At 30.3% G+C, this 15,468-nt stretch overlaps 1 protein-coding gene across 1 annotated transcript in view; it reads left to right on the top strand.

Moving 5' to 3' along the window:
• LOC123302316 (laminin subunit beta-1) overlaps positions 1 to 15,468 on the top strand; it is a 63,253-nt gene that overhangs the window by 29,673 nt on the left and 18,112 nt on the right. The window contains exons 5-10 of the mRNA XM_044885192.1: positions 4,825 to 5,519; positions 6,158 to 6,346; positions 7,403 to 7,908; positions 9,217 to 9,378; positions 11,193 to 11,628; positions 13,171 to 13,314. Of these exons, the coding sequence (XP_044741127.1) occupies positions 4,825 to 5,519; positions 6,158 to 6,346; positions 7,403 to 7,908; positions 9,217 to 9,378; positions 11,193 to 11,628; positions 13,171 to 13,314 (2,132 nt within the window). The remainder of the gene's footprint in view (positions 1 to 4,824; positions 5,520 to 6,157; positions 6,347 to 7,402; positions 7,909 to 9,216; positions 9,379 to 11,192; positions 11,629 to 13,170; positions 13,315 to 15,468) is intronic.

Here is a 15,468-nt window from a genome sequence, read left to right as displayed (position 1 = left end):
GGTGAATTATGTTATATCTTGACAATGTAAGACGAAAAATTAAGAAGAATAATAATTAAGTAAGAATAAAATTTATCGATATTTGGAATAATTTTCAAATTAAAAATTTTAATTATTTAGCTTTCGATATTTCGAAAAGCAAGGCAGATATCGAAAAATTTTATTCTTATTTTTCCTCTAAATTCATGAAGTTATAAAAAAATGCATCATCAAAGTTGAAAATAAGGTACAAATAATTAACTACAAGTCTAAATTTGCCTTGGCGCTCGTACTACCTTAACTGTTTAAATTTCGGTATAAAATATTTCGTAGCCATAGTATGTTCATAGCATTCAACTTTTTTTATGCGTTGTATTAAATTTTCGAAGGTGTTTGTTTGGTCCTAATTGAAATGATTTTTTTTAAACTCTTGCGTTTTTTTTAAAAACAAAAAACGCAAGATTGATTTGAATTTTTTGACTTTATACCGTGTATATATGAAATATATCAAGGTATACTAAGTTTAGTCTTAAGTTTATAACGCTTAAAAATATGGATGCTATGAACAAAATTTTGGTATAGGTGTAATACGTCATAAAATCACCTTAGCAGTCCATTTCCGGTTGTCCGTTCGTTTGTCAGCACGATAATTCATAAACGAAAAGAGATATCAAGCTGACAATGTTATAGCGTGCTCAAAACGTAAAAAGTGGGATTGAGTAAGTAAATGAGCAACATAGGACATATCGCATTTCGGATCCATCGCAAATTTTGGCCTAATTGCATTTTAAATGCTTGATTATTAATTATTAACAAAGCGCGCGAAAAACCACCCAACAATAACAATTTTCTGTTTTCATGGACTAGCAAGATGGAATTTTAACCAATCGACTCAAAATAAAGTCAAATTAACAGAAAAGTTCGAAAAATTTCTTTTTCCATAACCCAACCCCCCGGAAAATTGGAAAAATGGTTTTTGAGATTTTCAGGGGGATTGTGTTGTGGAAAAGGAAATTTTTCGAACTTTTCTCTTAATTTGACTTTATTTCGAATCGATTGTTGAAAATCCCATCTTTCTTGCATATATAGATCAGAAAATCTATTGCAGGATAATTTTTCGTGCGCTATGTTAACAATTAACAATCAAGCACTTAAAATGCATTTATTCAAAATTTTTGCGGAATGTTGTTGAGTAAGCTTTACACTAAAAAAAAAAATTTCATACATATTAACAATATTATTTTTTCATACACTTTTTATGGGATGAAAATCGTAAAAATCCCGTTTTTTCAAATTTAAAGAATTTATCACTCGAAAACTGAAGGTTTAGAGGAAAAACAAAAAGTAACTTTTTTGAAAATTTTGACCCCAGTGATATGATAAAAAATTTTCCGAGGCGATTCCGTCAATATTACTTATTTGTTTAAAAAAATTAGTTTAAACAATCTCCTACCGAGTTACCCATCGACAACCTGCACTTTTACGTTCAGGAGCATGTTTTAAACGGAATCCTGCAAAAATTTACCATGCTAAAATTAATTACAGTCATTTATGAAACGCATTCCACTGACTAATCAGCTGTTAAAGCTGTTTCTACATTTGTTTAAATTTATTGATTTTGAATCTTGAGACTATTGACTATGGACATTGAAAATCAAAATGTGAATATCAAATGCGAGACTCGCGTCGAAATAGACTCAACGCTCGATTGTACAGAGTGATTAAATTGAATAATATTTCCGGATTTGAATCTTTATACCGTAACATCGATTTGTTTCTGACACATTTACAGGATCGATTTTTGGATCATCGCAATATTTTATCAAATATCTCCTTCCAAACAAAATTTTGATGAATACTCATTTTTTTGAACCGCGCTTTTTAATTTTCCCGATGGTTTCCATGACCTCTAAGTCGGCGGTGTTAAACTTCTACGAAAATACATTGCCGGACCGATTAAAAATTAACTCGAACCATTCAATATTTGAATTCTTTTCAAGTGCAGCGTCTCAAATCATACCTTAAATCGATAAAATATGGCAGTTTTTTCTGTACCTTTCAAAATTAAATTATTAAAAAATTGTTATTTTGACCTGAGGAAATATTCTCTTTCTGGAAAAAATAGTTTCTTGTTGTTATTGACTTAACCTAGCATGATGAAAAATAGTTTGAATAACTTGCCTGCAATAACCGTTATCCACCCACTTCGGTTAACAATTTATTTATATTTTCTGGATGAAATAAAAATAATGAATAAATAGATATACAAAACTATATTAGTACAATTAAATTAAATATCTAAAAGAAAAAAATTGATGTATCTTTAAAATTTTCTACAGTTGTCTATTAGGTTGTAATAACAACTTCGTACCAAAATTTTGATCTCTCAAGGGTTACGCCTAAGCCTCTTTTTGGAGGGTAGTTGTTGGTTTTAATCAGTTTTTTACAAATTAAAAAAAAAAACTGAGTATCAAATTTAAAAAAAAGTTCAACTAGAAGTTATGGTTGATTTAATTGTGCACATTTTTGTTTTTTTTTTTTTTTACTTTCTAGCTTCAAAATTGATCGAGATATGCAAATTTTAAAATAAAATTTTTTGCTCTTTCGATCAAAAAAGTATCCATTTGTAAACCGACAGAACAAAAGTTTAAATGTAAAAGTTACTCCTTATAAAAAAAATTAACTTTTATTTGTATCATTCTTTCGTAAACATCACTGTTTCCCGTCAGGGCGCAACTTAAGAAACAACTTTGGTAGCCTTTATGTCCAAAACTATTTAAAAAAATGTGTGTTGAAAATTTTCAGGATAACTTCAACTAGTAATTTTGTGAGACATTCTAGAAAATTAAAAAAAAAAAAAAATACTTTCGACAATTTCGAAATATCTATTTTTTGGAATTTTGTTTTGTTTTCTAAAATGTTTCACAAAACCACTAGATGAAGTTTTCCTGAAAATTTTCAACACACTTTTTTTTACTTTTGGAGAAAATGGAGTAAACAGTTTTTTCTAAATTTCACCTTCGCGGGTAAACAGTGATGTTGACGAAAGAATGATTCAAATAAACCTTGTTAAATTTTTTATAAGAAATGACTTTTACATTTAAAGTTTTGTTCTATCTCTAACGGTTTACAAGTTGGATACTTTTTCATTTGATTGAAGAGCAAAAAAATTCCATTTTAAAATTTGCATATCTCAGTCAATTTTGAAGCTAGAAAGTCGAAAAAAAACGTGCACAAATAAATCAGCTTGAACTTTTAGTTGAACTTTTTTTTTTTGATACATAGTTTTTTTGAAATTTGTAAAAAACTTATTAAAACCCCCAACTACCCACCATAATAGGGGGTAGACGCGCCCCACCCAACTTCCCCCATAATGTGAGGTCGACTTTTTGGTACCATGCTTTTACATATTAATAAATAACTGTGGAAAATTAAATAATTGAATTTTTTCTTTATTACCATGATTTTTAATTAAATTTTGTTGTGCTATATACTAAACTTCACATTTTACGTTATATATAAACCGCATGACCGTAACTAAGGCGTGGCAAATGAGGCATCTGCCACCGGCGCAACAGAAATTGAAGCGCAAAACAAAAAGTATGTTTTGTACGTAAAACAAAAGGTTAGTAACGAATTATGTTAAAGGCTCCCATTAATTTACAATATTATAAATATCATAATTTGTAGAAAAAAATACTATAGAGAATTCTCCGAACTCCGAAATTATATAAACATATAAAAAAATAAATAAAAGCAAACACTCCGGCACTAAACTGTGGTATATGACTTAAGTTGATATATGTATGTCTATTTAGAGCGCCTTTATCTATACAAAGGCGCGCTGCTTTTGATCGCATCGATTGCATTTATTTTACTGCCCTTAAACTTGTATTTTTGGAAAAATGTCGATCTAATTTTTAACACACAATAATTTAATATGGTTTGCGAAATTTTTTAACCGTGTATATTTAGGTGATAAAAAAGCAATTATTTCGTATTTCCAGTTTTGCTATTTAAATTTCGATTCAGCAAAAATGTTTATTGGCACCAAAGTTGATTTTCTAAATTTATTATAAATATTTATATACTTCGCTTTCATTAAAATTGGGAATGAGGTTAATCTTTAAACTTGTTATGATTTATTTCAGAATAACTTACCTAATAAAAAATGTTTAATGAAATGTCAGAAATTTATAATGATTATGATTCGTAGTTTAATTATTTGGCGCTGTTTTAATTACTGCTTTTTTATTACTAATAAGTGCTCTTTTATGATTAATCGAAGGCATTAGTATCAAAGCTAAATAGACCTTTACCTTTATATGCTGGCGATAGGGGTGACCTAATCTGTTTCGCACAAAGAGCCATCGGGGCCTCTGCAGAAAGTATACACCAACAACATTTATTTAAAATTTAAACTTATCGGAACTACAAGTTCCATCTGTAAAATGTCAAATTTTCAAAAAAAAATCGACAAGTGATTTGATTCACGCCAACGATATACAATTAATATTATATATTACAATATAATTTTACGAGGTGACGCTACTATGTAAATATTTTGGAAAAATTTTGTTTTCTGACGTTTCTGCAGGGATGTCACCAGCCTTAATAAATTTTTTATGTTACATACTATCTGTATACGAATTTTCATCAAAATCGTTAGAGCCGATATCGATATTGTATATAAGGCGCAATCTAAATACTTGCCACCGGTGCTATCTATCCTCGTTACGACCCTTATTAATGGTTTTGCCTGAATTCAGAAATACTATGTAGAAGATAGTCATTGAACTATCTTAAACTTTTTAAGCCTAATGTCTATAATTTTTTCTGTTTCAGAACTAGAGAAGAATCTTGGTGGCAATCAGAAAATGGTAAAGAAAATGTAACCATTCAATTAAATATGGAAGCCGAATTTCATTTCACACATTTAATCATCGTATTTAAAACATTTAGACCAGCTGCCATGTTAATCGAACGATCATATGATTTCGGTAAAACTTGGCAAGTTTATCGATATTTTGCGAGTGATTGTCGTGAAAGTTTCCCAGGTGTACCAACGGAAACAATAAAAAAATTCACAGACGTAATATGTGAATCACGATATTCAAAAGTTTCACCATCAACTGGCGGTGAAGTAATCTTCCGAGTTTTGCCACCATTTTTAAAATCACTGGCACCAGCTAATCCGTATACACCAGAAGTACAAGACTTACTGAAAATGACAAATTTACGTATAAATTTTACGAAATTACATACTTTGGGTGATGATTTACTAGACGATAGGGCTGAAATACAAGAGAAATATTATTATGCTATAACAAATATGGTTGTGCGAGGTTCGTGTTCATGTTATGGTCATGCAAGTATGTGTCTGCCATTAGATGATACTGAATCAAGATCACCTGATATGGTTCATGGACGATGTGCTTGTGTCCACAATACAAAAGGTGCTAATTGCGAAGAATGTGAAGATTTTTACAATGATTTACCATGGCAACCTGCGATCGGAAAACAGAGTAACGCCTGTCAGAGTAAGTAGCTTTATTTTTCTTATCCTGATATATTATAATTGTGAAATTTTTGACGATGAATGATTGTATCAAACTAATTATAACTGCTAACACATAGGTATATATTTTAAACATACAGGGCATGTCACATTTGAGAGTTACAATAATTAGGTTATTTTTTTCTTTAAATTCTGAACTATTTTCTTAAAATCTCGATTATATACCGGCTATGCTTGCCTCTATGCATAATTTAACGGGTTGTTTAAATCATTCTTACCAATCCAAGCCAATTTCTATCCCTATATATTTTATATGTTTCTCTACAAATGTTTTTCCTACCGAATGGATTTGAATGATACTGTAGAACAATATAGCTCCTACATCAGAATAACACAGGAGCTATAATTTATAAAGATATATTTAAAAAGATATGTTTCTTACAAAAATTTAAGTTTTCTTAATATTAGCTGAGAAATTCTTAAAATTAAAAAAGGTAATTAATTGATATCTTAATCGTTAAAGATGCGTCAACTCGAAGATAACCAAATGATTTTTTGTCTTAGAATTGCGAAAGGAATTCATAATTTCTAAGTGGTCTGGTGATTAAGGGACACCCTGTATTAGGAAATGTTTGTAAATTATATACTTTTTTATTTCAGTTTGTAATTGCAACAACCACACGGAAAGTTGCCATTTTGATGCGGCCGTTTTCCAAGCAAGTGGAAATATTAGTGGGGGAGTATGTGATGGCTGTCAACATAACACAATGGGAATACATTGTGAAATGTGTAAACCATATTATTATTTGGATCCGACCAGAAGAATCCAAGATTCAGATGCTTGTCTACGTGAGTATATTATTTATTAATTGTCAAGGGCGTCGGCGAAGGGGAGGCAGGTAGCGGTAAGCATCTCCTATGGTTTATTGAATGCACAAAATTTACTTCATTAAGAAACAAAGAAGCATTTGTATGGGACAAGTAGATTTTGCCGCTCGTAACGGAGAATTAACTATATGAAGGAATTACCACAAAAACAGTGCGGAAAGAGAGTACTCTAATCTCACTGAATTAGATAGGAAAATGGTTTTCTGTGAAACTTTTCTAACTAAGTAAATACATGTAAAGTAGTAAATGGGTGGTTTTTGGGAATGATTTTTTTCCATTTTCAAGGTGGTGGCGATGAAAAAAGTAAAGTTTATCGAATAACCTAATTAGTTTGAAGAAATTCCCCACCAAATGCAAAAAATCCAATCTTTCTAGCATAAAAAGAAGTTAAAAGGATAACTTGAAGGCATGCTTTTTTCATTTTTTTTTTTTTTTTGCGAGAAGCGATGAAAAATTTTAAGTATTTCGATTAGACTTTTTAATATGTAGCTAAGAACAGAAATACGTAATTATGGTGGATCTTTTTTCGATTTTCCGGGAGGTTGCAATGAAAAAGTTGAAGTTTTCTGATTTTCCCGCAGATTTCAAGCAAATCCGCATCATATGCAAAAAAACGCATCTTCTTCATGTCTAGAAGTGCCATTTAAATTTGTATAGTTCAGTCAGTCAGTCTGTTAGTGAGTTTCCCTTGGGATTATATATTCTTATATATTTGATGTAGAGGAGGGGTTATGAACTCTATGATGATCTATGAACTCGCTTGGTGTCTTTTGGTTATGTCAACTCTCCAAATTCCTTCTCCGCCTTTTTATGGAGATATTAAATGTTTTCAAAAAAAATCCCATTTCAATAAAAACCATTTTATAATAAGAAATGAAGAGGAAATGTATGTAATCTTATTTTTATTCTTCCATTTGTTCCCCACAGTGAGTTGTACAATTTCATTTTTTTGTTTGTGGCTGTATTTCTGGGAGGTGTAAAATATTTTAATATAATAGTTACTTTTTTACTTTAAAGCGTGTGATTGCGATCCAAGTGGATCTTTGGATCAAGGAATCTGCGACTCATTAACCGACGAAATCAACAATCAAGAAGCAGGCAGCTGTCATTGTAAAGCAAATGTTGAAGGACGTCGCTGTGATACATGCAAAAATGGTTTTTGGAATTTTACATCAGTAAATCCAGATGGCTGCGAAGCATGTACCTGTAATACGTTAGGTACAATTGATAATCAAGGTTGTGACATAAATACTGGCGAGTGTACATGTAAACGGTATGTAACCGGACGTGATTGTCAACAATGTTTACCGGAATTTTGGGGCTTGTCAACACGCAAAGATGGATGTCAACCGTGTGATTGTGATCCTGGTGGCGCGTTTGACAATAATTGTGATATTATTACTGGGCAATGTAGGTGTCGAGAAAACGTTCAAGGCAGACGTTGCGATGAACCTAAACAGTATTATTATGCACCCTCTTTGGAACATATTATTTATGAGGCAGAAGACGCTGATGGAAGTCCGGTAAGTTTATATCTATATTAATGATGAAAGTTGAGTTTCCCGTATTAGAAAAAATATCTAATCATCCTCAATGATTGAGTAAATATCAGTGGCGAATTAAAAAGGTCTACGATGAAGCAACTGCTATCTAGAACTTCTCAGCAGATGGACCTCACGATTCATCTCTAGTAGCACCAGTCCTTTTTATACCACGTACTTATGAAATATATCATAGTATATTAAATTTAATCCCAAGTTTGTAACGCTTAAAAATATTGATGCTATCAACAAAATTTTGGTAGGTATAGGTGTTGATAATATCATGTAATTATTGAATTTCCGGTTGTGTGTCTGTCTGTCCGTAAAAACGATAACTCCAAAACGAAAAGAAATATCAAGCTGATATTTTTATAACATGCTTAGCACGTAAATAGTGAGGTCGAGTTCGTAAATGAGCAACATCAATTGTCATCAATCTTCAATTGGGTCTTGGGTTCATAGGAGATATCTTGTAAACCGTTAGAGATAGAACCAAAGTTAAATGTAAAAAATGTTCCTCATAATAAATAAACAACTTTTATTTAAAACATTTTTTTGAAACATCAATGTTTATCCACGGGGGCGCAAATTAGTTCCATATTTTATAGTATGTATTATATGGTAAGTTATGAATGTGTGGCTATCTAACAGTGGATATCTTTCTTTACTTACGTGACGTCAAAAAACAAACGATTGCGTCATCAACACTGTTTATAGATGGTGTTTCAACAATTAACTGAGCCAATTGTTTGTGTTCAATTGTTTTATTAGAAAATTTGAAATTTTTATTATTTTATCTTTACCAGTTGCCAATAAATATTTTGATGCTAAAGGTTAAATAGATGATTTTTGTAGTAAAATCTGCTCCGAGAAAAAAGAAAGCGCTGTCGTCAAAACAGAGGCTGGAACATCAAAGAATCGGGTTCGAGTGCCCCCAATCTTTGTTATATTTAATAGTAGTCATAAGCGGTATGCACATTTCATTTCTCTGGAACAATTATCTTCCTGAAATAAATGTCACTTGGAGCTAATTTAACAACTCACTTTCCTTCTCAGAAGAAAAATGAAAATCTGACCGCCAAAAGACAATTAATAACATGGTTTGGTGTTTTAGCTTATCTTTTGACGACAGGTTTTTCGTTTTTCTTTAGAAATGCATACTCTTGAGTTTATATCTTCCGCATTCATCCGATCAAATTGAATTGTTTCCGCATCCACTATATTGTTTTTACAGGCCCCTTCATACGTTGGAACTAAAAGATTTAATTAATAATTTTTTTAAAATTTTAGGACAGTCAAATAATAATACGTGAACCATTTAGAGATGGACGAGAAAATACATGGACTGGTAAAGGTTTTAAAAATTTACAAGAAGGTTCAAAATTAAGATTCAACGTTGATAATTTACCGAGAACCATGGAATATGATACTGTTATACGATATGAACCAAAGGTAAATCAAATGAAATTATTATTTTTTTCTAATTAGCCGAGTTTTTAGTGCCAATTTTCATTGTTTTGTTATTTTTGGAATTTTTAAGGAACAAAAAGAACAAAAACAGCGAGAAGCATAAAATTAAGATTTTAACATTAAGATTTTAACATAATACGTCATTTAACTCTAGTTCCGATCTTTTATCTTTGATCGTTCAATTGTTACAAACAAATTAAGATAGTAAGAGCACCAAGGAAATTTTTAGATTTTGGGTTAGCAATCAATTATTTTGTACCTTATTTTCAACTTTGAATGTAGACAAAAAATAAGAAATAAATTTTTCGATATATGCCTTGGTTTTCGAAATATCGAACGCTAAATAATTAAGCAAAATTTTCAATTTTCAACATAATTACCATCCAAATTGAAAATATAAATTTTTTTTAAATTTGTGTTCCCACTACCTTGCTTATACATCCTTTATTACTCGAACACAACGGCTTTTTTGTTGTCATTAATTTATTAAAGTTTTAGCTTTAAGGATGAATACCCAATATTAAATTTGAAGTCATTTTATTCAATTTAAAGTATGTTGAAGAATAAACTCCACTCTTTCGATTACATGGAAAAAAATAGTACTTTTCCGTGGGTTTAAGAGAAATAATCGAAATTGAAAGCGTCATTAACTCCGGGTTATTTTTGCCGGAAGTAGTTTAAATTAGAACAAAATTAAAAAATTTGATACGTAAAATTGAACTCAAGTAAAAAAAAAACTAATTTTTGAAAACTATGCACTTTTTAGAATTATTTTATGCAAAAAAAATTGGTCCTTACCGTGGTTTTTGCAGAAATATTTGAGTTCAATTTTGGGAAAGTCATACTTTTATGTCATTTAAATGTCATTAGGACATTATTTTATGAAAATTTCAAGTCAAATTACATACTTGTTTTATGATAAATAATTAATTAAAGATACAATATTAATTATTTCATACTTATAATTACTTATAATTACTAAAAAAAATATTAGTATGTATGATTCTCTATAAAAATTAATTAAAAAATTAATTAGATGTACTACCCGAATTTGACATGGTATTCATCCTTAATTAAATTTTTTTTTTTTTTTAAATTTCCATCGACTAGTTTTGGGGAAATCCATGAAAACATATCATCCATCTACCGTTTTATCATAAGACCAACGTTTTTAATAAGCCTATTTTGAAATTCATTTATTTATTTAAATAATCGGGCAACCGTCCCTTCCCTAAGATTTTCAAAATTGATTTAAACTTAGTCCAACTTCATATTAAAAAAAATCAAACTTTTAATGTAAAATTGCCTTGGTGCTCGTAAAATTAACAAATTTTTTTCTGTTCAACAAAAGGTTGTATGGATATTTTATTTAGGTCGAAATATGTTGTGTTTTATTCATAGAATATACAACATTTCGACAGTTAATCATTCAGTGAATATACTTACCTATCATTAGTTCGTTCTTCGTTTTTACGTAGGGTTATAAAAAAGCTAGACCGGATTCGTGGTCACGCGAATCGACAGGGTTCGAGCCCTGGCAGCGGCAGTGTGAGAAATTATAATTAATCGGGCAGTAAAATTGATCACACTATCGTTACTTGAATGAGAATGAAGTGACCGACTCCACCCACATTATAAAAAAACTTCAAAAATTATATGAATTTTACTTTATAATTTTTAGAGTGTATTTTTAGAGTGTAAACTTATTAAATACTACAAAAATGCAAAAAAAAAAATCGATTTTTAAAAAAACTTAAAATATCCCTTAATTTAATTAATATATTCTATGATTTTAGCAACCAGATCTTTGGGAAAATGCTGTCGTACATATAATTCGACCCGAGCCATTAGATCCAAATGGCCCGTGTGCAAACACAAAACCATCTGATGACAATGCACCAATACAATTTCGACCATCGTATCGGAGTGTTGTAATTTTACCACCAACATGTTTGGAAACTGATAAAAATTACTTAGTGGAAATTGAATTAAAACGTTACAAAACTGAAACAGATACACCAAGTGCATCGATATTAATAGATTCTCTAGTATTAATACCACGAATAGATCGATTACCAGTTTATAGAGATCCACATATGAGTGAAACACGTTTCCGTGAAATTGAGAAGTATTGTAAATTTACGTACAAAGATGTTCTGAAAAATCAAATTCCTGAAATTTGTAAAAAATACCATATGAGTACAAGTATGCAAATCTTCAATGGAGCATATCGTAAGTTTTATCTCTCTTTAAATAGAATTTTCTAAAAAAAAAGCCGAAGAGCAGACCAATATATAGAATGAGGAACACTAACTTCTATTATGTTATGTGCTGACAGAATGCGGCTGGGCAGTAAAGCATAAAATTTTATAGAAGCTCGTACACCAGATGCTGTCCTACTTGCATTGATAGTTACCCCCATGATATGTTTAGACAATGGTAATGTCTGTCCTTGTACTACTATATACTAGTGATGTGCCGAATATTCGCATATTTTTTAACGAATTTTATTTAACATGTGAATGTTTTTGACAAAACATCACCATTATTTTATATCATCGCATAAAAACTTCAAACTTCACTAATATGTGCTTTACTCGTATTTTTATATCAATTTTTAATATCATAGTTAAATTTGACTGTTTAACAGATGCAATTCCCTATCTATAGCAAACTTACCTCAAATTAAAAAAAAAAAACTAAATGAATGGTTTGTTTTTAATGGCCTTATACGACTCTTTTACGTTAATGAAGAATTATAGTACAGTTAATAAGCCGGGATGCATGGAAAAGTTGGGAAACAGTACCGATTTTAATGAAACGTTTTGTAACGTTTAACCTAGTCATGTAGGGACATAGGACTCTAGCGGAGGGAATATGTAGCCCAAAATTTTTTTAAACGCTTATTTTTTGCTTAAAATTGTCATCCAGTAGATTTTTTGGTTGCTAAATACGAATCTGATGACAAATTACAACAATTCTGTCACGTATTTCGAAAATCGTGCCATTTTTGCCTGTATTTAAAAATTAAAAATTTTTTCTGATCATTGTCTCTAGAAACTGCTTATTTCGTGATATAATTGTGTAAATGTAAAATTTAGTATTTTCAACGGCATATTTAACATTTTTTTGTGCCAAAATAATACTATGTGTTTTATTTTATGACAAAAAATGAAATTCTGTGCCAAAATGGCACGATTTTCGGAATACGTGACAGAATCCGTGTAATCTGACATCGGACTCGTATTCAGCGACCAAAACAACTTACTAGATGACAATTTTAAGCAAAAATTAGCATTTCAAAAAAAATTTGTGTTACATATTTTCCTTGGGCCTTATGCCCCTCTATGATTAGTTTAAGTTGGCTGAATATTCCTTGAGGTCCTATAAATACGTTACAAAAAGAGTCATTAAAATCAGTACTGTTTCCCAGCTTTTCCACTATCGGCATTTTTTTTTCGGCTTATTCACTGTATTATTATATGTATTAAGTGAATACATAACAATTTACGAGCGATTGAACATTCGCATTCGCGAATATTGAAACGAATTGTACATTCGCGAATGTAAGAAATACAGCATTCGTCCCAACTTTGTACGCCAACTCACTATTGCTTGCACTGTGTCAATGTAGTTTATTCTCGGGCTTACACATTGTCTAATAGCTGTTCTTGCGAGCAGACAGTTACTCGAATTAAATTTTTGGAGACCTTGTAAATCATAAACCAAAATAACATCTATCTAAAGTAAAATTTTTTTATAATTATTTTTTAGCATGTAATTGTAACGACACTGGATCTATAAGTAAACTATGTGAAAAATATGGAGGATTCTGTCAGTGTAAGAATAAAGTTGTAGGAAGGCAATGTGATCAATGTGCTCCAGGTACTTATGGTTTTGGTCCTGAAGGATGTAAAGGTATGTCAAAATAAACGAATATGTAAACATTGGACGAATGGGACAAAAAGGTATACTCGGGGGTTTTTGGGTCGCTGATCATGATTTCGAAGTTAGTATTCCGATATATTCTGACAAAATTCATATTATTGTCAAATATTTACGGAATGTTGCTGTTTTGGATCAACGGGAGAGAATTACTCCAGTAGAGGAGGAGTATCTCGAAATTCTAACATCGAAAATGTGATCAGCGAACTCTAAAACCTTCGAGTATAATTTTTTGGCCCATTTTGTTAAATATTTTTAAAGTCTTAAAATTTTCAAAAACCATCTCGGAAATGGATTCCAATAGCAATGGCCAAACTTTCTTGCGGCACCAATTTCGATATACATTTTGATCTATGCACTTTCCTGAAAAATTGTATTTAAAATGCTAAAATGACAGGACTAATATATATTATTTATATTTGTTGGCATTTAATTATGATACCATTCATAGACGCGTTATATATAATCTAAGGAATTTTTTACAATTCAAATTTGCGCGCACAACAGAGATAGAACCCAGATGATAATAATATAAAAAATTAATCAAACAAAAAGTATACGGTAAATCGTTTTGAATTTTTTCTATCGTAAGTTTTGCGATTTCGTTAATCCATATATATTTTTGCATAACTTAAATTATATATCGCGGTAAAAAAATCGGTTTTTTTTTTTAATCTATTTTATTTCGAATAAATATTTAAAAAAATGTGCGGTCAAATTTAAGTGATTCGTGTAACAAACTACTTTAAATAAATAATTTGAGAAATCCAAGCATGTGGCTTTAAAATTCTGAGGGGAGAAAAGGAATATTTTTTCTTCATATTGGCGCAAATTGGTTACACAAAAGGAGAAGAAGTAAAATGCTTTTACAACTTAAAAAAATTTAGTTAAGGTTAACCCAACACTGAACATCGACGAAATGATGTGAAACGTTAATTAAATAAAATAAAAAACTTAATTTTGTTGATTTTTTCGGTTTTATTATTCGGAGAGAATGAATTAGGACACCGTCATATGCCTAATATTTCGATGCAACTTTGCGCTTAGCATTTCATGGCAGCTTTATCACCGTCTTAAAGTGGTTACAAAATGTATGTTGTGGTCACTTGTTTCAAAATGTATAGTTAAAATGAATTAAAAAAGACAATGTATAATTTTTCCAATTTATTATTTTAATCAAATTTTTTTGTTAATTTCGTGTTGTACCAGCGAAAACAGATGGGTTAACTTTAACCACCTGGACGACATCGATATTGTCTCGTCTCATTATCACTTTCTACGTGATAGAATTTAATTACCGATTTGACATATTTTAAAATGTGAACTATGCTCACTATAAAACATTTTCTTCCTTGGTTCTTTGTTCCTGTTTCATGCATGAATTGATAATTTCATAATACATATTTTAAGGTAGTACAAGCACCAAGACAATTTTACATTTAGGGTTGAAATTATTTGTACCCTATTTTCGACTTTGATGATGATGTTCATGAATATAGACGAATAAAATAAGAATAAAATTTTTCTGCCTTGGTTTTCAAAATATCAAAAGCTAAATAATTAAACAAAATTTTCAATTTTCGATATTTTGAAAATTACTCCAGATATCGAAAAATTGTATTCTTACTTTTCTTCTTATATTGCCAAATTATAACATAATTCATCATCAAAATTGGAAATATATAATTTTTTAAATTTGCGCCATACTACCGTGCCACACATCCATAATTAGTCGGTCACAACGGTTTTTTTCTGTTTTCAACAATTTATTAAGGTTTTAACTTTAATTTAATCTATGAAAATATATTCTCCATCTACCGTTTACAACAAAACCAATGTTAAATATGCCTACTTTTGAAGTCATTTATTTACTTATATAATCGGACAACCCCCCTAAAGCTTTCAGAATTGATTTAGACTTAGTCCAACTTATATAAAAAAAAGTCAAGCATTTATCCAAAATTGGTGCTCGTACGCCCTTAAACAGTTAAACAATTTTTCTGTTAGGTATACGTTATGTACTTATGATGTAAAGGTTTATCAACGTATGTGAGAGTGTATGATCTCATCATATTTGAAATATTTGACAAAAATCAAGCTTTTTATTTAAAATTGCATTAGTGTTCG

This window comes from Chrysoperla carnea, chromosome X (assembly GCF_905475395.1).
Source record: "Chrysoperla carnea chromosome X, inChrCarn1.1, whole genome shotgun sequence".
Lineage (NCBI taxonomy): Eukaryota > Metazoa > Arthropoda > Insecta > Neuroptera > Chrysopidae > Chrysoperla > Chrysoperla carnea.
Note: the sequence above shows the minus strand (reverse complement) of the source record. Positions and strands in the feature narration are given on the sequence as shown.